The sequence below is a fragment of the Pristiophorus japonicus genome, chromosome 15 (assembly GCF_044704955.1).
Source record: "Pristiophorus japonicus isolate sPriJap1 chromosome 15, sPriJap1.hap1, whole genome shotgun sequence".
Classification (NCBI taxonomy): Eukaryota; Metazoa; Chordata; class Chondrichthyes; family Pristiophoridae; genus Pristiophorus; species Pristiophorus japonicus.
In genome coordinates, this window is record NC_091991.1 from 53,935,001 (window position 1) to 53,961,481 (window position 26,481).

Genomic DNA, 26,481 nt, shown 5'->3' on the forward strand with positions numbered 1-26,481 from the left:
GGGAGAGGGAGAGTCACGGAGGGGGGGGGGGGGCAGCGCGGAGGTCAGGTCGAGTCGGGGGAAAGCAGAGGTCGGGTCGCGGGGGAAGCAAAGGTTGAGTCACCGCCGGGGGGAGGGGAGGAGAGCGGTGGGGGCTCGGGTCCAAGGTGAGCCTTATCCACACAGCCCCGGTGAGGCCATTGGGCCAGGGCTAGGGGCTGCATGCTTCGGGCCCCTCCCACAGTTTTGGGCGCCTGGAGCTACTGCACATGTGCGCCCACTGTAGCGCGCATGTGCAGAGGTCCCGGCACTGTTTTCAGCGCAGGGACATGGCTCCGCCCCCCACAGCTCATGCTGCGCCGTGCCCAGCTCCAGAGGACCTGCAGGGAGCCGAAGAATAGGTACGTTTTTTTTAGGCACACTTTGTGGCGTGAAAAACGGGCCGTTTTAGGCACGGCCCGAAACTGGGCCCTATGTTCCCAGTAAGCTTCTTCTCATACTCTATTTTCCACCTCTTAATTAAACCCTTTGTAGAGTTTAATTTAACCCTTAATTAAACTCTACTGAAGTTCCTGGAGTGGGACTTGAACCCACAACCTTCTGACACAGAGGCAAATGTGCTACCCACTGAGCCACAGCTGACACTATGGTCGTCAAGATTATGAAATGGTTTGATAGGGTAGACATAAAGGAGATGTTTCCACTTGCATATGATATACATAGGATTTACAGCACAGAAACAAGCCATTTGGCTCAACAAGAAAGATGTTTACACCTGCCGGTGAGACCAGAACTACAGTCCATAAATATAAGATAGTTATAAATCCAATAGGGAATTCATGAGAAACTTTTTGCCCAGAGAGTGGTTAGAATGTGGAACTCGCTACCACGGGAGTAATTGAGGCAACTAGCATAGATACATTTAAGGGGAAGCTAGTTAAGCACATGAGGGAGAAGGGACTAGGAAGATACACTGATAGAGTGAAATGAAGAGCGATGGGAGGAGGCTCGTGTAGAACAGCGGCATGGACCTGTTGGGCCGAATGGCCTGTTTCTGGACTGTAAATACTTTGTGGACAGCTGGGCAACAGGAACTTTCGGCGAGCAGCGCTCCCGGGGCGTGGCTTATTGTAGTGGGCGGGGCTTTCGGAATGAGGGCCTGAGGTTGCAAATTATACGCAAGCGCATAAATGGTAAGGCGATGCGCAAGCGCGGGCTCATTTCCTGAGGTAAGACTGTGGCGGGCCGAGCTGAAAACAGCGGTTGGCGAGTGGGTGTCTGTGAGTGAGGTTGGGCGCTGGGGGGGGGGGGATGGCATGGCGCGGAGCAGGGGATGCCGCGAACTGCACAAAGCAAATTAGTGGCCTGGCGCGGCATCATGCGCGGGGGGACTACAGGTGCCGGCAGGCCGTGTGCGCCCCTGCACATGCGCAGAGCAGGCGCAACCATGTACGCACGCCCAGCAACAAGCCTGATGACTCGGAAGAGGCAACAGTTTGTTTCCCAATTCTGGGGCCTGGGGTGTGACAGCACAATTCTGGGGCCTGGGGTGTGACAGCACAATACTGCGGCCTGGGGTGTGACAGCACAATACTGTGGCCTGGGGTGTGACTGTGGCCTGGGGTGTGACAGCACAATACTGTGGCCTGGGGTGTGACAGCACAATACTGGGGCCTGGGGTGTGACTGGGGCCTGGGGTGTGACAGCACAGTACTGGGGCCTGGGGTGTGACCGCACAGTACTGGAGCCTGGGGTGTGACTGGGGCCTGGGGTGTGACAGCACAGTACTGGGGCCTGGGGTGTGACAGCACAGTACTGGGGCCTGGGGTGTGACAGCACAATACTGGGGCCTGGGGTGTGACAGCACAGTACTGGGGACAGGGCTGTGACAGCACAGTACTGGGGACAGGGCTGTGACAGCACAGTACTGGGGACAGGGCTGTGACAGCACAGTACTGGGGACAGGGCTGTGACAGCACAGTACTGGGGACAGGGCTGTGACAGCACAGTACTGGGGACAGGGCTGTGACAGCACAGTACTGGGGACAGGGCTGTGACAGCACAGTACTGGGGACAGGGCTGTGACAGCACAGTACTGGGGACAGGGCTCTGTGCACACACTCCTTGACACCAACACCGCAGCCTCAATTTTGCCCACGTGGTCACACATTAATGAACCCCGGTGTTAGTGGACGTTTTGACATGTTTCTTCTTTACCATCAGATCTAAATCCCTACGGTTTCCATCTGAGGTACGGTGTAAGCATTTCGTGTTAGCCCATAAGGGTGACCAGACAGCGGTGATCAAAGCAGAGTAGCTAGTCATGTTGGTCAATGTGAAAGAGTTCAACGTGTTCTGGTTGAAAATAAAGCTGTCTGGAATCTAAATGAAGGATTCAGATGGTCTATATCATTGTGAATTGCAGGCTGTAGCCTAATTGAAGGGTTGAGATGGCCTTTTGAAACAGGAAATCAGCTTTTAAGAACCCTGAGCACTTGAAGAGTAAAGGTCACATGAGCATTAACAATGACAGTATTATAGCAGAAAACTGCAGTTGATTTCTGAGAAAAATGAACTTGATTAACCAGCCTTTACGTCTCTTGCCTTTGCCTTTTCTTGTTTCTAGTTTTCCTACATTGAATTAAAATGATGCAGAAGTACTTCACTGAAGGACAGGTGTACACTGTTCCGATCATCCAGCCGGACTTGCGGCGTGAGGAAGCTATTCACCAGATCAGTGATGCCCTTCAGTATCTCCAGAAAATCTCCAATGATGTCTTCACTAGGTATGAACCATAAAGGACATTGGTAGTGAGGCACTTGTGTAAACATTAGGCGTTGTGTGTTAGCAGGGGAATTACTCCACAGATTTAGTTCTGTTTTTTTTTGTCTCTTGAGTTGCCAGATACTATGTTTGCGTCACTTGTGAGAACAAGTTAATAAACTGCCTTTGAGGGAAGAATTCTACTGGCTTTATTTATTTATTGCTAATTTGTGCAGGCTTTTTAATTTCATTTCTTAAATAATAGAGAATATTCTGAACTAGAGGAGGTAGAATAATACTGTTTTCATATTTAATAACAACCTTCATTTATATAGTGACTTTCGTGCAATAAAATGTCTTGAAGCATGTCATAGTGCAGGAATATCAAACAGTAAAGGAGGAAGTGACCAAAAAATGGATTTGAGGATGCTTTTAATGACCAAGAAAGAAGTAGCAAGACAGATGGTTTTATGGAGGGAGCTCTAGAGAATAGGGATGCGATGGCTGAGTGCTCTGCCACTGCTGCCGAGGAAAGGGAGGGCGTGATCCTCAGGATGCTGGAGGACTGAAGAATATGATCTTTAATGCAGGTGAAAAATTAATTTGGATTTAACAATGCAAAGAGTGCCTAAGGTGAGAAATGGACTGCCAAGGTAAGCAGTGGAGCCTGGTTATGTCGGAAAACAAGAGACAGATAAGCAGCTGGAGGAAAAAAAAATGATAGAGGAGTGTAATGTGTATTGTTGAGATATATCTCCTAGATACAGACACTGCCCAGATGGATTGCAATGATCTTTGCTGATCCTCTACATTCCTAGGTTGCTGAGGGAGGGAGGGGTAAGGCACTGGAGAGATTCATTCATGAGAATGAAGATATTGAATTGGGGAACAAGAAATCAATTGAGCAAGGAAGGCGAGTGGGTGGCAAAGTTTGGTCGGGTTGCAGGTTATGAAGGATAGAGTTCAGGAGGCCAGCAAGTGGATGTTGAAGAAATAAAATTTGAAGATAATGAAAGCACAGATGAGGGTTTCAGCAAGAGCAGTGGATAGGTATGGGGTTGGTTTCCATGTCCTTTAAGTACCAGAGTACACTAACGCTGCCCAATATCTACTTGTACAATAGTGTAACTCGGGTGCAACAATGATATCCCCCTTGATGACCTGAACTAGATATTTGTGTTTTTTGCATGTGTCGCAAGTGCTTTTCCAATCTTTCTGAAGGTGAGCTGAGCAAACACCTGGTATGATATGAATTGTTGTATTTTATTTCACAGCAAGTGACCATGCAGAGCAAGAGTTATAATCAGATCCATGTCCATGGGTGTTCCAAACAACTCCTAATAACCCTCCTGAATTCTCCTACTGTCTCTTGCAGCTTTTCTGTTTAAAACTTGATTGATTGATTTTGCAGCCTTTATTGGACTTGACTGCCTGTGTCTCTATCTTTATCTGAGTTCACAGCCAGAAGAGAAGGCCTGCCAGAAAACCCCTGCCAAGTGCTCAGGGCTAGAGAGTTTGCAGCACTTTGAGTGAGACTTTTATTGATTTACTGAGACAGGCTAAAGAATTGCTTATTGTTTAGTCTTTTAACTACCATCCATCTTTGTGTGTTTTTTATAAACTTGTATGAATACACTTTACTTTTGATGACCCAACATCTAAAAGTTACTCTTATCAAACCCATGAATGGACCAAAAGTCCTGAAACAGGAGAGTTGGTGATGCCAGTTCATTGGATATATTCAAGAAGAAGTTAGATATGGCCCTTGCGTCTAAAGGGATCAAGGGGTATGGAGAGAAAGCAGGAAAGGGGTACTGAGGTGAATGATCAGCCATGATCTTATTGAATGGTGGTGCAGGCTCAAAGGGCCGAATGGCCTACTCCTGCACCTATTTTCTATGTTTCTATGTCCTTTTCAGAATGGCAGGCAGTGACTAGTGGGCTCAGTGCTGGGACCCCAGCTATTTACAATATACATCAATGATTTAGATGAAAGAATTGAGAGTAGTATCTCCAAGTTTGCAGATGACACTAAGCTGGGTGGTGGTGTGAACAGTGAGGAGGATGCTAAGAGGCTGCAGGGTGACTTGGACAGGTTAGGTGAGTGGACAAATGCATGGCAGATGCAGTATAATGTGGATAAATGTGAGGTTATCCACTTTGGTGGCAAAAACATGAAGGTAGAATATTCTCTGAATGGTGGCAGATTAGGAAAAGGGGAGGTGCAACGAGACCTGGGTGCCATGGTACATCAGTCATTGAAGGTTGGCATGCAGGTGCAGCAGGCGGTGAAGGAGGCAAATGGCATGTTGGCCTTCATCGCTAGGGGATTTGAGTATAGGAGCAGGGAGGTCTTGCTGCAGCTGTGCAGGGCCTTGGTAAGGCCTCACCTAGAATATTGTGTTCAGTTTTGTGCTCCTAATCTGAGGAAGGACGTTCTTGCTATTGTGGGAGTGCAGCGAAGGTTCACCGGACTGATTCCCGGGATGGCAGGACTGACATATGAGGAGAGACTGGATCGATTGGGCCTGTATTCACTGGAGTTTAGAAGAATGAGAGGGGATCTCATAGAAACATATAAAATTCTGACGGGACGGGACAGGTTAGATGCAGGAAGAATGTTCCCGATGTTGGGGGAGTCCAGAACCAGGGGTCACAATCTAAGGATAAGGGGTAAGCCATTTAGGACCGAGATGAGGAGAAACTTCTTCACCCAGAGTTGTTAACCTGTGGAATTCTTTTCCGCAGAGAGTTGTTGATGCCAGTTCGTTAGATATATTCAAGAGGGAGTTGGATATGGCCCTTACGGCTAAAGGGATCAAGGGGTACTGAGGTGAATGATCAGCCATAATCTTATTGAATGGTGGTGCAGGCTCGAATGGCCGAATGGCCTACTCCTACACCTATTTTCTATGTAACATGATTGTGGGAGAAGAGGAGGAGGCAGTTCATTTTTGATCTTTGTGACACAAGCTTCTCGTACTCCTTATTGGAGGTAAAAATGGAGGAAGCAATGAAAGAAGATGGTTAGTTACTGAGAAAAGAGTTTATGTGCCATTTGCATTCAAGTCTACTTCCCTTGGATTTGAGGCACTTAGGGGAACAGTTGGGGATGAGAGACCTTGAGTGATTTAGTGTTGATGACATCATGAGAACCAAGGAAGCTGTTGAGTATGTTGACCCAAGCTGGAGGAAGGAAGGAGATGACTGGGGAAGCAATGGGAGGTGGCAGACAGCTAGGCAGGTGATGCGCCATTTAGATATTTATGTATGTAATAATATTTGTACATTTTTATGGGAATTAAGGAGATTATATTTTGATGTTTGTGGACTGGGTAGAGGATGGATTAGATAATTCTGTAAAATTGTGATTATTGATGGGGGATCGGATTAGAAGTGGGTTCACATAATATCTTGTTATTGAGATTCGAGTTCAAATCTAGCAAGAATGACTGGATGTAAATCTTGTCAATCTGCTGGCTAAAACAGATTTGGTTGACTGTCTCAACACCATTCATAGTGTGAATTAGTCCATGCAAAAATGGAGACTTACCTGGTAATAATGCTTGTGGTGCTTGATATAAGAAATGAAAATTGGTGCAGAAATGAAAATTGGTGCAGAAATGAATGTGCTTCTGAGAATAGGGCTAAGACTTGTTGGAGTGAGATAAAGATAACTTTAATCTGCACCTGATGTGTTCTATGGCTTGGTGATATTGGGTATTTTAAAAAATTCTACCTAAGTATTATCAGTCCTCGCCCAAAATAAACATTAAAACTCTACATATGTCAAAAAGAGAGGGGATACCCACAATTGCCCTAACTGTATCACGTAGCATGTTTCCAATTCAAATGTGGTTAGTGGAGACTCGGTACACATTATCCGATAGCTTGGAGGGTAGGCAGGTAGGTTACTTAGTTCTAGGCCTTGATGCTGGTGCCAATGGATACAATCGGGTGCACAACAGCAGGCAAATATGGTTCTTTCCATAGCTGTGGGGAAGTATCTAGCTTCTGATTGTCACTCCTACTCGTGACAACACAGGCGAGATTGAAAACTTGCACCATGATCACCTGTGTAACAAGTCTGTGTCTTTCCATCAGTAGTAGTATTTCAGAGTGATTATTGAACAAGTTATGCGCATGCGCACCTGTATGGGGGCGCGGCCGATTATAAACACCGTCCTGCCCTGCTACTGGAGCCATGCAAGCACACCCAATGTTGCAGCCGCATGCGCCCAGCCAGAGTTTGTGGCTTGAACCTTATTTCTTCCCTGTTGCAAGCCTGGAGAAGGGCAGGTGCTCAGGTGGGTGGAGGGACAGGAACAGGTGGGGGGGGTGGGGTGCAGAGAATTTGAATTACTCTGCAGCAGGCAAGATCAAATTACACATTCCAGACAAACTGTTGGGTGTGCCTTATCCTCCAAGGGGACCAATCAGAAATCTGGTCCAGCCCACTTTTGTTGCAAATAAGCACAGCCATATTATTTAACATCAATGTGCTAACCTCCCTTATCACCAAGGATTTTTTTCCCTTTTACTCTCCTCATCTGACAGTGTTGAATTCTTGCTGGGGTAAATTTCTATTGGCATAGATTGCCCATGGCACTTCATCCTAGTGGGCATGTGTGTGCTCAGAATGTGTCTGTGAACTATTTGACTGTACGGGCTGTCATATCTGAACCCAGACTTGTACTAGCTAATTATCCCCCCCCTCTAATACCATTGTTGTATCCCCAGCATTGTTGTATCCCTACTGCCACACTGGCTGACACATCGTCTAACTTGGCACAACTGAGGATCAAACCTGGGACCTTCCTGGTATCTGACTCAGCTGCTCTTTTTATCTTTTTAACTACTTGAACTATAGGGGTAGCTATGATATTTGCATTTAAGACATCCAATGAGTCCAAAGATACTAATTTTATCATCAAGCAATGAGGAAAGTCCTTGCTGAAGTCCTAAGATTTGAGTAGAGTAAATGGCAATGTTTGATGGAAGTAAGACATATCGCTGGAAATGTTCAGGCTTGATTGCTGTGCTGAGTTACTTGAACTCGTGCACGAGAGCAATAGAGCCATTTATAATGGGTCTCATTGTCCCTGGGGCAGGAACATTAGGCCAGGATTCCTGGTCATGGAGATCAGGTGACACCTCCCCCTTTGCTGGAAATGTGAACCAAAAAAAAGATGCAGTAAGAGAGAAAAACCTCAAGAATTTTAAATCTAACTCACTTTCCTAAAGCATTGTGATGCTATTGGTCTGACTGATTTGAAGCAGCTGGGAATTTTTGTGGTTGGAAAGATTGATAAGATGTGTATACCACCTCTGTAGAATTGCTATTTTACCAGTTATATAAAAACAATTATTAATTGGCACATAAATTTTGCTCCCCCCCCCCCCTGAAAGAATGAAAGACATCATTTACTGTAGGTATTGGATAGATAGGAGAATTGACATCTGAATTCATCACTGTTTTATAATGATGTGAATATTACATTTTAAATTGGCAAGTTGAATCACAGTTACTATGACAGTTACTATGACTTAAAACATGTTCTGAAATTCAATGAAAGCTCACGTTGAAAAGGACTCTAGTTTTTGAAAAGGTCTATAACTTTTGTGATCGAGCCCCCATTTATGCTTTCCAGTGCAAATACTGTAAAAGTAGAAATAAAAAAAAAAGAAACCTGCTGGAACTACTCAGCGGTTAGGGTCAGCAGGTCAGTCAGCACCTGTAAAGAGAAACGTTTGGGTGTGTAGCCCTTTCTTGGAACTGAAAACGAAAAATAAAGGAGAATGTTAGTACGGCTGGGAAAAAAATAGAGGAGAAACTGCAGATGCTGCAATCAGCTAATAGATGGTCTACAAATTGCTTAATAGGAAACTGCTAGATGATATAACCAGTTTTTATTTTTGTTTTCTGGTATTTGCAGGGTTTTTAACTATTGTAAAAGTAGAAATTCAGTCCTACTTTGTTCAATCCATCATTGAAACCAGTTCCAGTAAAATGAATGGATCATCTGACCAGTGAGCACCCAGTAGATGGGAATAAACATAACCTATGTTGACTCTTACCCAGTTGTCCCGTGAGCTGGTTCATGTGGCTCTTCATGCCTGTATCTGCTTAATATAACCCCATCAGGAATTTTGCCTAGTCACATTGTGTAGATTTGATCATGCGGTCCTCCAACCCTGCTTTCTAATTGGCTCGTGATGTGACTAGATTGTGCATAAAGAGTAAAGGATATTTGCTGTAATCAGCAGTACTGGCTGATCTAGAGAACTGGACATTCTAATGGCAAATTCTACTGAACACCAGAAAATCACAAACGAAACAAGTACAATAATAGAATGCAAAAACTTGAGTTACTGACAAAACTTATCAAGACCAGCAAAGAGCAGAAGTTCCTGGGTATAACCTTCCAGAGGAGTATTGCTTGGACACAGCACATCCCTCTGAGTAACATGCCCCCATGTTGTCTTTTCCCTCTGTAGTCTTAACCCTTTCACCACATGTAGATAGGTATACTTGTCCTGGTGTGCTTAAGCTTTCCTGTTTTGGTATCAAAAAACAGGTTATTGACCTCATTTTAGGAGGGAAGTGGGGTGGGGGGGAAACATGGAAAGGAAGCAATTGTTCCAAAAAAGTAACATTTACATTTTTTGAAAGGATGGAGGGAGGAATTGGGACAACTAGAAGGGCGGAATTGGAAGTATTTCAACTTTAAACATTAAAACTATATTTTTAGGAAGTTCTTTCAGGTTAATAGTAAAGAAATAGCTTTTCCTGTCACGAGCAGCTCTGTTACTGAATAGTGTTTGTTCCAACAATGTGGTGCCTGAGCTGGAACTTTGAAATTGGGCGGTCCAGGAGCGCAGTAATTTTTCTTGGCCAGTGGCAATCTAGGCTTAACTCAAACTAACTATGAAATTACTTTGTTCTGCTCTGAGTGTCTCTAATCCTTGTTGCAAAACTTGAGGTTGATATTTTTATTCTGCATTAACTGCACATTACTTAGACTTCATTTTCTTTTCTTTGTTCCTGGGATGTGGACATCGCTGGCAAGGCCAGCATTTATTGTCCTTGAGAAGGTGGTGGGGAGCCGCCGCCTTGAACCGCTGCAGTCTGTGACGTGAAAGTACTCCCACAGTGCTGTTCGGGAGGGAGTTCAGGGTTTGATCCAGCAATGATGAAGGAATGACGATATACTTCAGTCAGGATGGTACGTGACTTGTAGGGGAACTTATATAGGTGATGATGTTCCCATGTACCTGCTGCCCTTGTCCTTCTAGGTGGTAGAGGTTGCGGGTTTGGAAGATGCTACCGAAGAAGCCTAGCTGAGTTGCTGCAGTGCATCTTGTAGATGGTACACACTGCAGACACGGTGTGCTGGTGGTGGAGGGAGTGAATGTTGAAGGTGGTGGATGGGGTGCCAATTAAGCAGGCTGCTTTGTCCTGGATGCTGTCGAGCTTCTTGTGCCTTTGTAGATGGCGGAAAGTCTTTGGGGAATCAGGAGGTGAGTCACTCGCTGCAGAATACCCAGCCTTTGACCTGCTCTTGTAGCCAGAGTATTTATGTGGCTGGTCCAATTAAGCTTCTGGTCAATGGTGACCCCCAGGATGTTGATGGTGGGGGATTCAGTGATGGTAATGCTGTTGAATATCAAGGGGCAGTGGTTAGACTCTCTAGTTGGAGATGGTTATTGCCTGACACTTGTGTGGCATGAATGTTACTTGCCACTTATCAGCCCAAGAGTGTCATCCAGGTCATGCTGCATGCAGGCACGGACTGCTTCATCATGAGGAGCTGCGATTAGAACTGAACACTATGCCATCATCAGCGAACATCCCGACTTCTGACCTTATGATGGAAGGATGGTCAATGATGAAGCAGCTGAAGATGGTTGGACCTAGGACACTGCTCTGAGGAACTCCTGCAGCAATGTCCTGGGGCTGAGATGAATGGCTTCCAACAACCATAACCGTCTTCCTTGTGCTGTCATTCCGCGGTGCTGAGAAGATTGCAGAGTGGAATGCGAGACCTTCCTCTTTCTGCCTGTTTTCAATGTTGATGGAAAAGGGTTTGTAAAACTATTGCATTAAATTCTATCAAAGCCATTAGAAAATGTCAGATGGCTATTGGTGTTCTGGGACCAGAGCTCTAAAGATATAGCTCCATTGTATAGTGTATTAAAATACAACTGAACATGTAATCCAATTAACTCTGCTTTTTGGTGGATTCCATCCATGCAAAGTGTCACAGAACAGTGAAAAAGGTTGCTCAGAATAAGACCTCTATTATGGGTCCTTTATAACCTGTTAACTTCTATGTAATGCACCCCAGTGTAACTTTTGTTTGTGGTCTTCTAATGCTGTGCTTGTATCACAGCAGGTCTGTAATATCCTAGAGTCCTGTATGTATGGAATTCACTCAGTCCGTTATGGAGCTGCTAGCAAAAACCATAATTTGTACAATTAGGAGCTTAGCGAAGCCTGGTCTCCCATGCTCTGATGCTTTTTTTTGCTTAAAGAATGAACAGATATGTTTGATGAGGGATCTTGGGTTAGATACTGGCCTTTCACTTTTGGGACCTATGTTGGAATCCACCTCAGAATGATTAGATAAAATCTAATAGAGGACACCCTCTAACCTCCTTGATAAAGTGCAACGTCCCCACCCTCACCTGGGAATCCCTGGCCCAAGACCGCCCAAAATGGAGGAAGAGCATCCGGAGGGCCTCGAGTCTCGTCACCGAGAGCATGCAGAAATCAAATGCAGACAGTGGAAGGAGCGTGTGGCAAACCAGACTCCCCACCCACCCTTTCCTTCACCATTGTCTGCCCCACCTGTGACAAAGACTTCAATTCTCGCATTGGACTGTACAGCCACCTGAGAACTCACTTTTAGAATGGAAGCAAGTCTTCCTCACTTCCGAGGAACTGCTGATGATGATGATGATGATTTGAAAGTCGATTTACTCTGACTGCAAGGATTCTATGCCTTAATTCAACTCCTGCTGATCATAGGCACGAAATTGATAGCCTTTGTTTTGAATCCAACACACTCTCCATATTATAATTTTTACGACTCGGGAGTTGATACATTAAATGTAACACTTTGGAGCATGATTTCAAGTAGATACACTTAAGCTGTCTGCAGGTTGAGTTTCCTTGCAACATTGACAGAATGAAGATTGCAGTAAAAATTGCCATAATGCATTGTTATCGCTAATAGCATTTAAAATGAAAGGAACACTCTTAAATATTTAAAACTCTGCCCTCAGTGCTCTTCTTGTCACAATCTTGCTTCATGGTGAGGACTACAGGATTTGCATTATTTTGGTTTAGAACCAATTCTGCATCTGAAGGGTCTAATCTTAATCACAAGTTCAAATATTTTGCCTACAATTAAGTTTCTGTATTCTGTATGTTTTTGGCTGGGTTGTGCGTGTCTGTATGCATGTGCGAGATGGTACGATCTTCGGGGGTGGGAGCAGACAAGATGCTCCAAAGGAGATGGTGAGTAGCAGAATCGAGAATTACTGGGGGAAGGGAGAATTGAGGCAGTGCAATAAGGAAAACCTGTGCTATCTGTGATTATATGATGCATAGAATTTACAACCGGCCATTCGGCGCAACCAATCCATGTTGACATTTACGCTCCATCCTATTCCCGTATCCCTTCAAAATATTTTCCTTAATCCACCACCATATCTTTTGGTCTCTGTTCTAAATTTCTTATATTTATTCTTGTATCTATGGCCTCTCATTCTAGAATCCTCAACTACTAGAAACAACACTGTTTCTATTTACCCTATCTCATGCATTCATAATTTTAAACACTTCTGTCAAGTCGCCCCGTAATCTGCATTGCTCTGATGGAAAAGTCCCAATTATTCAAGTCTGTCTTACTTGTATTTCCTCAACAACAACTTGAATTTATATAGTACCTTTAACATAGTAAAACGTCCCAAGGTGCCTCTCGAGTGTTATAAAACAAAATTTGATGCCAAGCCACATAAGGAGAAATTGGGGCAGGTGACCAAAAGCTTGGTCAAAGGTAGGTTTTAAGGAGCGTCTTAAAGGAAGAAAGAGGGGTTAGCGAGGCAGAGAGGTTTAAGGAGGGAATTCCAGAGCTTAGGGCCTAGGCAGCTGAAGGCGTGGCCACCAATGGTTAAATGATTAAAATCGAGGATGCTCTAGAGGCCAGAATTGGAGGAGCGCAGAGATATTGTGGTGGCTGGGGGGATGTTGTGGGGCTGGAGGAGATTCCAGAGGTAGGGAGGGACGAGGCCATCGAGGAATTTGAAAATAAGAATGGGCATTTTAAAATTGAGGCATTGCTTAACCGGGAGCCAACGTAGGTCAGCGAGCACAGAGGTGATTGGTGAGCAGAACTTGGTGTGAGTTAGGACATGGGCAGCCTTGTTTTGGATGACGTTGGAGGAGGATGGAGTGGCCAGCCGTGTCAAAGACTGCAGACAGGTCAAGAAGGATGAGGAGAAATAGTTTACCTTTGTCACAGTCACAAAATATGTAATTTGTGACTGAGAGCCCTTTTGACACTAGTAGGGGCGAAAACCTGATTGAAGGGATTGGTGTGCCGGAAAGGTGGGCACAGATTTGGGAGGTGACAGCACATTCAAGGACTTTGGAGAGGAAAGGGAGGTTGGAGATGGGGTGGTAGTTTGCAAGGGCAGAGGGGGTCAAAGGTTTTTTTTTGAGGAGACCTCAAAATCTATGTTGTACCCTCTAAAACCTCAATATCCTCCATATAATGTGGAGCCCAATACTGAACAATCCTCTAATTGAGATCTTAAGATTTTGTATACGCTCATCATTACCTCTTTACTTTTATATTCTCTACCTCGAAATAAAACTTAGAATTCCATTATCTTTTGTAACAGCCTTATCAGTGATGCTGCCTTGTAATGTTCTGTGAACTTGTACCCCAAATCCCTGTGCTCTATCAATGCACTAAGCCTACCTCCATAAGAACATAGGAAATAGGAGCAGGAGTAGGCCATTTGGCACCTCAAGCCTGCTCCACCATTTAATAAGATCGTGGCTGATCTGATCATGGACTCAGCTCCACTTCCCTGCCCGCTCCCCATAACCCTTTATTCCCTTATCGCTCAAAAATCTGTCCATCTCTGCCTTAAATATATTCAATGACCCAGCCTCCACAGTTCTCTAGGGCAGAGAATTCCACAGATTTACAACCCCCTGAGAAGAAATTCCTCCTCATCTCAGTTTTAAATGGGCGGCCCCTTATTATTCTGAGACTATGTTCCCAAGTTTTAGTTTCCCTTATGAGTGGAAATATCCTCTCTGCATCCACCTTGTCAAGCCCCCTCATTATCTTTTGTTTCGATAAGATCACCTCTCATTCTTCTGAACTCCAATGAGTATAGGCTCAACCTATCTTCATAAGTCTTCGGAATCAACCTAGTGAACCTTCTCTGAGCAGCCTCCAATGCAAGTATATCCTTCCTTAAATACGGAGTTCAAAACTGTACGCAGTACTCCAGATGTGGCCTCACCAATACCCTGTACAGTTGTAGCAGAACTTCCCTGCTTTTATACTCCATCCCCCTTGCAATAATACCAATATTCCATTTGCCTTCCTAATTAGTTGCTGTACCTTCATATTAACTTTTTGTGTTTCATGCACAAGGACCCCCAAGTCCCGCTGTACTGCAGCACTTTGCAATTTTTCTCCATTTAAATTATAACTTGCTTTTCTATTTTTTCCACCAAAGTGGATAACCTCACATTTTCCCACATTATATTCCCATCTGCCAAATTTTTGCCCACTCACTTAGCCTGTCTATATCCTTTTGCAGATTTTTTGTGTCCTCCTCACAATTTGCTTTCCCACCCATCTTTGTATCATGAGAAAACTTGGCTACATTACACTCAGTCCCTTCATCCAAGTCATTAACATAGATTGTAAATAGTTGAGGCCCCAGCACCGATCCCTGCGGCACCCCACTAATCACTGTTTGCCAACCGGAAAATGACCCATTTAAGCCGACTCTGTTTTCTGTTAGTTAGCCAATCCTCTATCATGCTAATCGTGCCCCCAACCCCATGTACTTTTATCTTGTGCAGTAACCTTTTATGTGGCACCTTATCGAATGCCTTCTGGAAATCCAAATACCCACATCCACTGGTTCCCCCTTATCCTCCCTGCTCATTACACCCTCAAAGAACTCCAGCAAATTTGTCAAACATGATTTCCCTTTCATAAAACCATGCTGACTCTGCTTGATTGAATTATGCTTTTCCAAATGTTCTGCTACTGCTTCCTTAATAATGGACTCCAGCATTTTCCCAATGACAGATGTTAGGCTAACTGGTCTATCGTTTCCTGCTTTCTATCTGCCTCCTTTTTAAAATAGGGGTGTTACATTTGCGGTTTTCCAATCCACTGGGATCTCCCCAGAATCCAGAGAATTTTGGTAGATTACAACCAATGCATCCAGAGTATAATTTTTGTTATTTTCTTTTACCAAAATGCGTCAGCCCACACACTGACATTGTATTTCATCTACTTTTCTTAAGCCCATTCTCTCAAATGAATATCCCTTTACAACTTCCTTTGGTCTTCTAAAGAATTAACTATACTACCTATTTTGTACCAATTACAAATTCCAACACCGCTCCCTCTAGGCCTATATTCAAATCATTGATGTACAGAGTGGCCTCAGACGGAACCCTGTGGGACATTGCTATTCATATCCAACTACTCTGAGAAACTGCTCTTAACCTTTATTGTCTCTTTTTTTTTCCCTTCCAATCATGAATCCAGTTTACTATCCTTTCCTTAATTCCATAAATCTTAACTGAGTAGTGAAATATATTTTCAGAATGACATTTCACCATTTAGAACAAATCTTAACAGCAGGATGTCTTGTTGCAGGGTTTCCCAAAATGTGGAGAGCAACCAAACGCGCTTGCAGTCCATTAATGACCGGATCAACTTGGCACAAGCAAAGATCAAGAAAATCAAAGGCAGCAAGAAAGCCACTAAAGTAAGGGCTAATTATCCGGGGTTATCTGGGTGCGAGTGTGATTCTGGACCATTTTTCTACATGGAAATGGGGATTTGTGAATTCAAAAAAAATTCCTTCAGTGTGCTGCTGACCCTCTTTGTTGCATGATTTGCATTTAGATGACAATGTAAAATGCTAAATAACAGCACTTCAACTCCAGTTTTCTCTGAGGCATTTTCTGCACTTCCAGTCAGGAAACTATTTAACCGTTTGTATACCAAATTTCCATTACAGTTTGCAGAGCCTGTAACAATACAAATTTAATCTAAATAGATCTCATAATTAATTATAATTCTAGTCAGTTGCCCAGTTTGACTTCCTTCTTTACTTACTGAGGTGCCATTGTAAACTATGTTTGAATCTGAAACGACTGTTTGCTGTCATAGGGTCTGGCACATTGAACAGAGCTGCCACAATTAAGGGTTCAATTTTCCTGGGTCATTTACGCCGTTTTTTTTGGCGTTCTCTTTTTTTCTGGCGTATTTATTTTTTTCAAAGTTTCCCCCTGCGATCTGTGCCGGTGTAACTGAGTTAGTTACGATTTTTCTAGGTGAGTTTTTTTTTACGTAATACGTCGCCTCATGTCTGTGCCGATTTTCATAATTTTTCGCAGTTTGGCCAAAAAGTTTTCCTCCTAGGTCGGCCTATCTGGCCACTCCTGTAAAACGTTCTGGTGGGTTAGCAAAAAGCAGCGCACATTGACAAATCGGCACTGAAAGATGCCATTGTTTTTAATCGAAGATTTTGGAGGGAGTCAAGAACACTCTAAAAATCAATAATAAAGTTCAACTTTTTTTTAGCCTGTCAGCGTAGTAAATGGAAGTGTTTTGGATTTCTGAAGTTTTCATTTTTTTTTCTTACTTACACGCCACCACCGAACATCTTCAAACAGGGCTGGAGGGTTGTAGCTTTGGCTGGCAGAATGCGCCCCGCGATCGGGGCTCGGCTGGAAAACAAGCCCACACAAGACTGCATTTATTTGGGGGGTGGGAGAGAAGAGAGAAGTTTTAATAATCGAACAAATAATGGAAATGATTCAGTTTTAATGTAAAATATTTTCAAAATGTTAACAGTTTGTATTTAAGTTAACTTTAATAAAATTATTCTTGTATCAAACTTTAAAGCTTTCAGTTATGATCACTTTCTTACAAACTTTACGATCACTTACTAATAAACGTGTAAATTTGCATAACTTACAAAAAACTTTTAATTTGAGAACAATAGTTACAACAGTAACAATAATAATAATAACAGCAGCAGCAGCAAAGAAAGGCTGCACTTATCTCTCCTCCACCTTATTCTAAGACCGCCCACCGTGCTTGTTCTTGGTGATTCCACCACTCCTGCCCGCAGGCGGTGGCGCAGTGTTTCTGGGGTTGGTACCAAGCTTATTCTTTCTATCATCTCTGGTAGGGGGAGACAGCAGACGACAATGTGGGGGGCCCAGGCCTGGCTTGGGGCTCTTCAGAGGCTGGTGTATGGATTGGAGTGTGAGTGGCAGTTGATTCTGTCAATGGGCGCGGATTCTGGGTGTGTTCCCTTAATTGCAGCAGCTAACTCCAACATACCGTCCCTCATGAGCCCTGACAGTGTCAACGATCTGCAACATGCCCTCCATGTTGTTCAAAACTGTCTCAACTACCTGTGACATTCCCTCCCTCATGTTCACTGATAGTGTTTGCACCATCTCTGACATTCCCTCCCAGATGTTCACTGACAACGCATCACTTACCTGTGACATTCCCTCCCTCATGGTCACTGACATTTCTCGTGAGATTGCTGTTACTTCTCCTGACAGTCCTGCTACCTTGTCACGCAACCCACTGATGGTGTCCAGGAGTGATTGCATAAGGTCAATTCTCTCCCCACTCATTGCCATCATCTGAAGCACATCTGTTAGATCCTGCACCTCAGGAGAGCATGGTCCTGCTCCCCTTCCCCTCCTCCCCATGGGTGTGGCTCGCACCCCCCCCCCCCCCCCCCACTGGGACCCTTGGCCTCGGAAGGTGGGGCCCTGGGTGTGCCCTGCTGCACCACACCACTGGGACCCGCAGCCTCAGATATTTGGAAAATATGGAATTTCCCACCAGCACTCAAACCACTAGTCACAGAAGTGGCTGTCACCCCAGTGATCAGCACTTCCTCCAAGGTCAGTAAAACAGTGGGGGCTTCATCCCCTCCCCTCCGCCCCACCCCCCATGTTCTTGGTCTGGAGGGTTAGATTCGAAGATGTTATCCTGTTCAGGCTGGTCCTCATCTGAATTTTTTTCTACATCGTCTGGGTCGGCCTCAAGTTCTGCAAAATATAACAGAATACAGACAAATGGTTAGCAGCAGAGGAGGGGGCAGGGTGGGTGGCACGAGTAGGCTCACACCGTGCAGGCCAGGCAGCAGGCTGATTTGAAGGACCACGATGAATGATCGCACATTCCATCAACCGAAACGTAGCTGACGGAGACATCCCCAGGAACCGAAGCAGAGCTAGCCTGTGCAGTACTTAACATTTAGCAAAGCCAGATTGTGGAATTTGTAGGACTTGCCCTCTTTCTCGCGTGTGGTCCCAGCTTGTGCATGGTGATTTCTTTTCTCCAGGCAGTACCCATCAAAGCAGCGACCCTGTCTTCCAAGGGTGTCAATGGCTGAAAATTTGCCGGGCCTCCTCCTGCTCGGGTTCTTTCTCGTTTATGTGCCACTTTCCTCTACAAAGGTGAAAACAACTTTAGAGAAAGTGCCTTTCTGCTAGGTGGGACATATACAGCTGGTCACATTTACAATTGTAATTGCATTGAATAAATGAAAATATTACTTGCACTAACTACTTGACCACTACGTGTGCGGTAATGGGGAAAATGTTGGAATCAATTATTAAAGATGAAATAGCAGCGCATTTAGAAAGCAGTGACAGGATTGGTCCAAGTCAGCATGGATTTATGAAAGGGAAATCATGCTTGACAAATCTTCTGAAATTTTTTGAGGATGTAACTAGTAGAGTGGAAAAGGGAGAACCAGTGGATGTGGTGTATTTGGACTTTCAAAAGCCTTTGACAAGGTCCCACACAAGAGATTGGTGTCTAAAATCAAAGCACATGGTATTGGGGGTAATGTACTGACGTGGATAGAGAACTGGTTGGCAGACAGGAAGCAGAGAGTCGGGAAAAATGGGTCCTTTTCGGAATGGGAGGCAGTGACTAGTGGAGTGCCGCAGGGCTCAGTGCTGGGACCCCAGCTCTTTACAATATATATTAATGATTTGGATGAAGGAATTGAGTGTAATATCTCCAAGTTTGCAGATGACACTAAACTGGGTGGCGGTGTGAGCTGTGAGGAGGACGCTAAGAGGCTGCAGGGTGATTTGGACAGGTTAGGTGAGTGGGCAAATGCATGGCAGATGCTGTATAATGAGGATAAATGTGAGGTTATCCACTTTGGTGGCAAAAACACGAAGGCAGAAAATTATCTGAATGGCGGCAGATTAGGAAAAGGAGGTGCAACGAGACCTGGGTGTCATGGTTCATCAGTCATTGAAAGTTGGCATGCAGGTACAGCAGGTGGTGAAGAAGGCAAATGGTATGTTGGCCTTCATAGCTAGGGGATTTGAGTATAGGAGCAGGGAGGTCTTACTGCAGTTGTACAGTGCCTTGGTGAGGCCTCACCTGGAATCTTGTGTTCAGTTTTGGTCTCCTAATCTGAGGAAGGATGTTCTTGCTATTGAGGGAGTGCAACGACGGTTCACCAGACTGATTCCCGGGATGGCTGGACTGACGTATGAGGAGAGACTGGATCAACTGGGCCTTTAATTCACTGGAGTTTAGAAGGATGAGAGGGGATCTCATAGAAACATATAAGATTCTGACGGGACTGGATAGGTTAGATGCGGGAAGAATGTTCCCGATTGTTGGGGAAGTCCAGAACCAGGGGACACGATCTTAGGATAAGGGGTAGGCCATTTAGGACTGAGATGAGGAGAAACTTATTCACTCAGAGTTAACTTGTGGAATTCCTTGCCGCAGAGAGTTGTTGATGCCAGTTCATTGGATATATTCAAGAGGGAGTTAGATATGGCCCTTAAGGCTAAAGGGATCAAGGGGTATGGAGAGAAAGCAGGAAAGGGATACTGAGGGAATGATCAGCCATGATCTTATTGAGTGGTGGTGCGGGCTCGAATGGCCTGCTCCTGCACCTATTTTCTATGTTTCTAAGTGTGTCTGGCTGCAGCTTCTGACGGACCGCATTGCGGCACTGGAGCTGCGGGTGGATTCACTCTGGAGCATCCACGATGCTGAGAATGACGTGAATAGCACGTTTAGTGAGTTGGTCTTACCGCAGGAAAAGGGTACACAGCCAGATAGGGAATGGATGACCAACAGGAAGAGCATTGCAAGGAATGTGGTGCAGGGGTCCCCTGCGATCATCCCCCTGCAAAACAGACACACCGCTTTGTGTACTGTTGGGGTGGGGGGGGGAGGAATGACTCATCAGGGGAGGACAGCAGCAGTCAAGTTCATGGCACCATGGGTGGCTCTGCTGCACAGGAGGGCAGGAAAAAGAGTGGGAGAGCTCTAGGGGTTTCAATTTTAAGGGGAATAGATAGACATTTCTGCAGCCACAACCGAGACTCCAGAATGGTATGTTGCCTCCTTGGTGCAAGAGTCAAGGATGTCTCGGAGCGGGTGCAGGGCATTCTGAAAAGGGAGTGTGAACAGCCAGTTGTTGTGGTGCATATAGGTTTAAAAAAGGGATGAGGTCCTACAAGACGAATTTAGGGAGCTAGGTGCTAAATTTAAAAAGTAGGACCTCAAAAGTAGTAATCTCAGGACTGCTACCAGTGCCACGTGCTAGTCAGAGTAGGAATCGCAAGAGAGCTCAGATGAATATGTGGCTGGAGGGATTCAAATTCCTGGGACATTGGAACCGGTTCTAGGGGAGGTGGGACCAGTACAAACCGGATGGTCTGCACCTGGGCAGGACCGGAACCAATGTCCTGGGGGGAGTGTTTGCTAGTGCTGTTGGGGAGGGGTTAAACTAATATGGCAGGGGGATGGGAACCTATGCAGGGAGACAGAGGAAATAGAATGGGGGCAGAAGCAAAAGATAGAAAGAAAAAAAGTAAAAGTGGAGGGCAGAAACCTAAAGCAAAAAGGGCCACATTACAGCAAAATTCTAAAGGGGCAAGGGGTGTTAGAAAGACAAGCCTGAAGGCTCTGTGCCTCAATGCGAGGCGTATTCGGAATAAGGTGGATGAATTAACTGCGCAGATAGCAGTTAACAGGTATGATGTAATTGGCATCAAGGAGACATGGCTCCAGGGTGACCAAGGCTGGGAACTCAACATCCAGGGGTATTCAACATTTAGGAAGGATAGACAGAAAGGAAAAGGAGGCTGGGTGGCATTGCTGGTTAAAGAGAAAATTAATGCAATAATAAGAAAGGACATTAGCTTGGATGAAGTGGAATCGGTATGAGTGGAGCTGCAGAATACCATGGGGAAGAAAATGCTAGTGGGAGTTGTGTACAGATCACCAAACAATAGTAGTAAGGTTGGGGACAGCATGAAACAAGAAATTAGAGATGCATGCAATAAAGGTACAGCAGTTATCATGGGTGACTTTTTAATCTACATATTGATTGGGCTAACCAAACTGGTAGCAATGCGGTGGAGGAGGATTTCCTGGAGTGTATTAGGGATGGTTTTCTAGACCGATATGTCGAGGAACCAATCAGGGAGCTGGCCATCCTAGACTGGGTGATGTGTAATGAGAAAGGACTAATTAGCTATCTTGTTGTGCAAGACCCCTTGAAGAGTGACCATAACATGGTAGAATTCTTTATTAGGATGGAGAGTGACACAGTTAATTCAGAAACTAGGGTCCTGAACTTAAGGAAAGGTAACTTCGGTGGTTTGAGGCGTGAATTGGATAGAATAGACTGGCAAATGATACTTAAAGGGTTGACGGTGGATAGGCAATGGCAAACATTTAAAGATCACATGGATGAACTTCAGCAATTGTACATCTCTGTCTGGAGTAAAAACAAAACAGGGAAGGTGGCTCAACCGTGGCTAACAAGTGAAATTAAGAATAGTGTTAAATCCAAGAAAGAGGCAGATAAATTGGCCAGAAAAAGCAGCAAACCTGAGGACTGGGAGAAATTTAGAATTCAGCAGAGGAGGACAAAGGGTTTAATTAAGAGGGGGAAAATAAAGTACGAGAAGAAGCTTGCCGGGAACATAAAAACTGACTGCAAAAGCTTCTATAGATACGTGAAGAGAAAAAGTTAAGTGAAGACAAACGTAGGTCCCTTGCAGTTGGATTCAGGTGAATTTATAATGGGGAACAAAGAAATGGCAGACCAATTGAACAAATACTTTGGTTCTGTCTTCATGAAGGAAGACACAAATAACCTTCTGGAAGTACTAGGGGACCAAGGGTCTAGTGAGAAGGAGGAACTGAAGGATATCCTTATTAGGCGGGAAATTGTGTTAGGGAAATTGATGGGATTGAAGGACGATAAATCCCCGGGGCCTGCATCCCAGAGTACTTAAGGAAATGGCCCTAGAAATAGTGGATGCATTGGTGATTTTCCAACAGTCTATCGACTCGGGATCAGTTCCTATGGACTGGAGGGTAGTTAATGTAACACCACTTTTTAAAAAGGGAGGGAGAGAGAAAACGGGTAATTATAGACCGGATAGCCTGACATCAGTGGTGGGGAAAATGTTGGAATCAGTTATTAAGGATGAAATAGCAGCGCATTTGGAAAGCGGTGACAGGATCGGTCCAAGTCAGCATGGATTTCTCAAGGGGAAATCATGCTTGACACATCTTCTGGAATTTTTTGAGGATGTAACTAGTAGAGTGGACAAGGGAGAACCAATGGATGTGGTGTATTTGGACTTTCAAAAGGCTTTTGACAAGGTCCCACACAAGAGATTGGTGTGCAAAATCAAAGCACATGGTATTGGGGGTAATATTCTAATGTGGATAGAGAACTGGTTGGCAGACAGGAAGCAGAGAGTCGGGATAAACGGGTCCTTTTCAGAATTGGCAGGGAGTGACTAGTGGAGTGCCGCAGGGCTCAGTGCTGGGACCCCATATCTTTACAATATACATCAATGATTTGGATGAAGGAATTGAGTGTAATATCTCCAAGTTTGCAAATGACACTAAACTGGGTGGCGGTGTGAGCTGTGAGGAGGATGCTAAAAGGCTGCAGGGTGACTTAGACAGGTTAGGTGAGTGGGCAAATGCATGGCAGATGCAGTATAATGTGGATAAATATGGGGTTATCCACTTTGGGGGCAAAAACGCAAAGACAGAATATTATCTGAATGGTGGCAGATTAGGAAAAGGCGAGGTGCAACGAGATCTGGGTGTCGTGGTTCATCAGTCATTGAAAGTTGGCATACAGGTGCAACAGGCGGTAAAGAAGGCAAATGGTATGTTGGCCTTCATAGCTAGGGGATTTGAGTATAGGAGCAGGGAGGTCTTACTGCAGTTGTACAGGGCCTTGGTGAGGCCTCACCTGGAATATTGTGTTCAATTTTGGTCTCCCAATCTGAGGAAGGACATTCTTGCTATTGAGGAAGTGCAACGAAGGTTCACCAGACTGATTCCCGGGATGGCTGGACTGACATATGAGGAGAGACTGGATCAACTGGGCCTTTATACATTGGAGTTTAGAAGGATGAGAGGGGATCTCATAGAAATTTACAAGATTCTGACGGGACGGGACAGGTTAGATGCGGGTAGATTGGGGAGGTCCAGAACCAGGGGACACAGTCTTAGGATAAGACCATTTAGGACTGAGATGATGAGAAACTTCTTCACTGAGTGTTGTTAACCTGTGGAATTCCCTGCTGCAGAGAGTTGTTGATGCCAGTTCATTGGATATATTCAAGCGGGAGTTAGATATGGTCTTTATGGCTAAAGGGATCAAGGGATATGGAGAGAAAGCAGGAAAGAGGTACTGAGGGAATGATCAGCCATGATCTTATCGAATGGTGGTGCAGGTTCGAAGGGCTGAATGGCCTGCTCCTGCACCTATTTTCTATGTTTCTAAGGTCCTGCCACTTTTTACACTGGCCTCCAGGTCTCGTGGTGATCACCATTGCGCAGTAATTTTCTGCAACTTGGTTCCAGGGTTCCATCATTTCTTTGGGTGGAACATCTATGTTACCTCTGCTGGTGTCCAGCTCCTGCTATCTGTTCTCAATCACAGTAACTAATGCCGCCACTTCATCCTTCAAGAAATATTTGGTCCTTGTACCGCGATGTATCTTGTATTGCTGCAGCTCTGATTTTTCCAATGCTGTCACATAGCACTCCTTCTCACACACAACTGGCTCTTTAAAAATGGCCAATTGTCAACTTGGAGCTATACTGCGCATGCGCGTCCATTGCAACATCAAAAACGTAACTTTTTTGTCGCGCATGCGCAGAAGGTGTGGCATCGTTTTTTTCGGTGCACACAGCAGGCTCCATCCCTGAGGCGATTGGACATGCGTGGCGCCAAATTTGAATTATAGATCAGGGAAACTTTGGCTAAATATTTTCGCCGCATTTCTGATCTAGAAAAACGAGCGTAACTCTGGCAGTACGTCAAAAAATGGGCAAAATTGAGTCCTATAATCTTGCATTGCAACTTTTTCCAAAGGTGTACCACAGAATGGGGGTGGGGTCAATGAAGCTTGGATAGTGCGCCCTTCAAATATTAATTAGAAGAAGCATCAAATCTATTGTAAACTAATTGTATGCATGTGTACATGAGTTTCTTGTGTGTGTAATATATCTTCCTCGGCAACATTTTATTCAGTGGAATAAAGGGATTGTAAAATGGCAGCCGTGTACAGTAAATAGAGGTTTGAAGGGAAATCTCAATTCAAGTTTCAGCACACTATACCATGAAGTGCTAGGGTGTGGTTTGCATTTTACAGTCCTTCATGTAGCTAGTTCCAGGTCACAGTTTTGGTGAGAGAGTGATCATAGATAGTGTGCTTCCTCAAAGGAGGTAGATGGATCTGCAAATTCATCTTTGGCCGTTTGGAGGTGAGACTGTGTGCTGTCACTTGGCTAGTACCAGCTTAATGTTGGGTTTCATGTGTTCTCTGCAGGTCTTTTCCAGTGCAAAGTATCCTGCACCTGACAGGCTTCAGGATTATGTTTCCATTTTCACTGGGGTAGATGACACTGCTTTGCAAAAGCGTCCACGCTACAAGATTCACAGCAAGCTGAAGCCACTGGACGAAAAGGCAGTGCAGGTATGGGGCAAGCAGAGGTGAAAGAAATTTAGGATTAATCATTTATCCATTTTAGGATCCTTCCATGTATTTGTGCCGCCTTTTTCAACCAGGAGTATTTTCAGTATAAAGCTGGCTGCAAAATAATGTTCTGTTTTGTTAATTACATTTGGGCGATCTCTTGCTCCTGGAGGTACACAATTTTTCCAGAGTGAAAATGTAATTCTCAAAACACAGCCAGTTTCTGCAGTTAGGCGGTGTTTGTGATTACATTGGTTTCGATTTTAAAAGGATAGGGTATTTTATACTGAAAGCACTTTCTCAAAGTACTTTGTCCAACCTATTGTCAAAATACTAACCTGTAGTTACCCCTTACGTGAAAGAGGTGTGCAGCTGGGTCCTGAAATACCCTGGGCTATTGGGAACTACTGGCCACAGCATTGTCCTTGTAAATTATGTGGAGTTTAATTCATTTTTAATTAAAATATAAGCAGCCAATTTACTCCTCCAATTCTCTGATGCGACTTTTTTTTATTGCCATCCTGATGATCCTTTTTATGCAAGCTGTATAAATATTAAAAGCTGTGCAAATGGGGCTGAAGTATTTTGCATATTAAAAATTGATGTGATTGAACTAAAATACTCACCATGTCACTTTCCTTCAAAATACTGTGCAATGCCTTTCTGGTTAATACACTACAAATATTAATCTAGTTAGGCAGTGGATTATTTATTTACAATGCAAAGTGAATCAGACCAGAAAACTAAAAGAATAGTACATCCATCAATCCTTCCAGCTCCTATATGTTGCCTTTAGTGCCCTTCAGAGCAGTCTTTACAGGGGATTTTCCATCTCTTTCCCTAATCAAGTATATCAGTAATACACAACCTGTATGTCTTGCTTCTACTTTGTATCTCAAATGTAATCTTGTGGGGAAAAATGAGTGTTTTACACACACTTCTTGAATGGAAAAGATAGCAGGTGATCCACATAGAATGCCATTTGGTGTATAAAGGTAGTGTCAACAACGTGAAGAACGTATTCCACCACTTTCTGCTCCTGCAGGGGCTTTATATTTTAAATGAGACTTTTGGATGAGACGTTAAACCGAGGCCCCGTCTGCCCGCTCGGGTGGATGTAAAAGATCCCGTGGCACTAATTTGAAGAAGAGCAGGGGAGTTATCCCCGGTGTCCTGGCCAATATTTATCCCTCAATCAACATAATAAAAACAGTTTATCTGGTCATTATCACATTGCTGTTTGTGGGAGCTGGCTGCCACATTTCCCACATTACAACAGTGACTACACTCCAAAAGTACTTCATTGGCTGTAAAGTGCTTTGAGACATCCGGTGGTCATGAAAGATGCTTTATAAATGCATAATCTTTCTTAAATTGGAAATACAATAAATGTATACGTAGAATTAGAACACAGGAACAG

The 26,481-nt window shown here is 44.4% G+C and overlaps 1 protein-coding gene across 4 annotated transcripts in view; it reads left to right on the top strand.

The window, feature by feature from the left end:
* Window positions 1–1,187: 1,187 nt before the first annotated feature.
* wash1 (WAS protein family homolog 1) overlaps window positions 1,188–26,481 on the top strand; it is a 34,760-nt gene continuing 9,466 nt past the window's right edge. The window contains exons 1-4 of one of the 4 annotated variants that reach the window (XM_070900441.1): window positions 1,188–1,208; window positions 2,606–2,765; window positions 15,673–15,784; window positions 24,915–25,061. In XM_070900441.1, the coding sequence (XP_070756542.1) occupies window positions 2,626–2,765; window positions 15,673–15,784; window positions 24,915–25,061 (399 nt within the window). In that variant the 5' untranslated portion in view covers window positions 1,188–1,208; window positions 2,606–2,625. Of the gene's footprint in view, window positions 1,209–1,233; window positions 1,260–1,398; window positions 2,231–2,605; window positions 2,766–15,672; window positions 15,785–24,914; window positions 25,062–26,481 lie in introns of those variants that run through there. The other 3 variants (XM_070900442.1, XM_070900440.1, XM_070900439.1) reach the window with 3 other exon arrangements.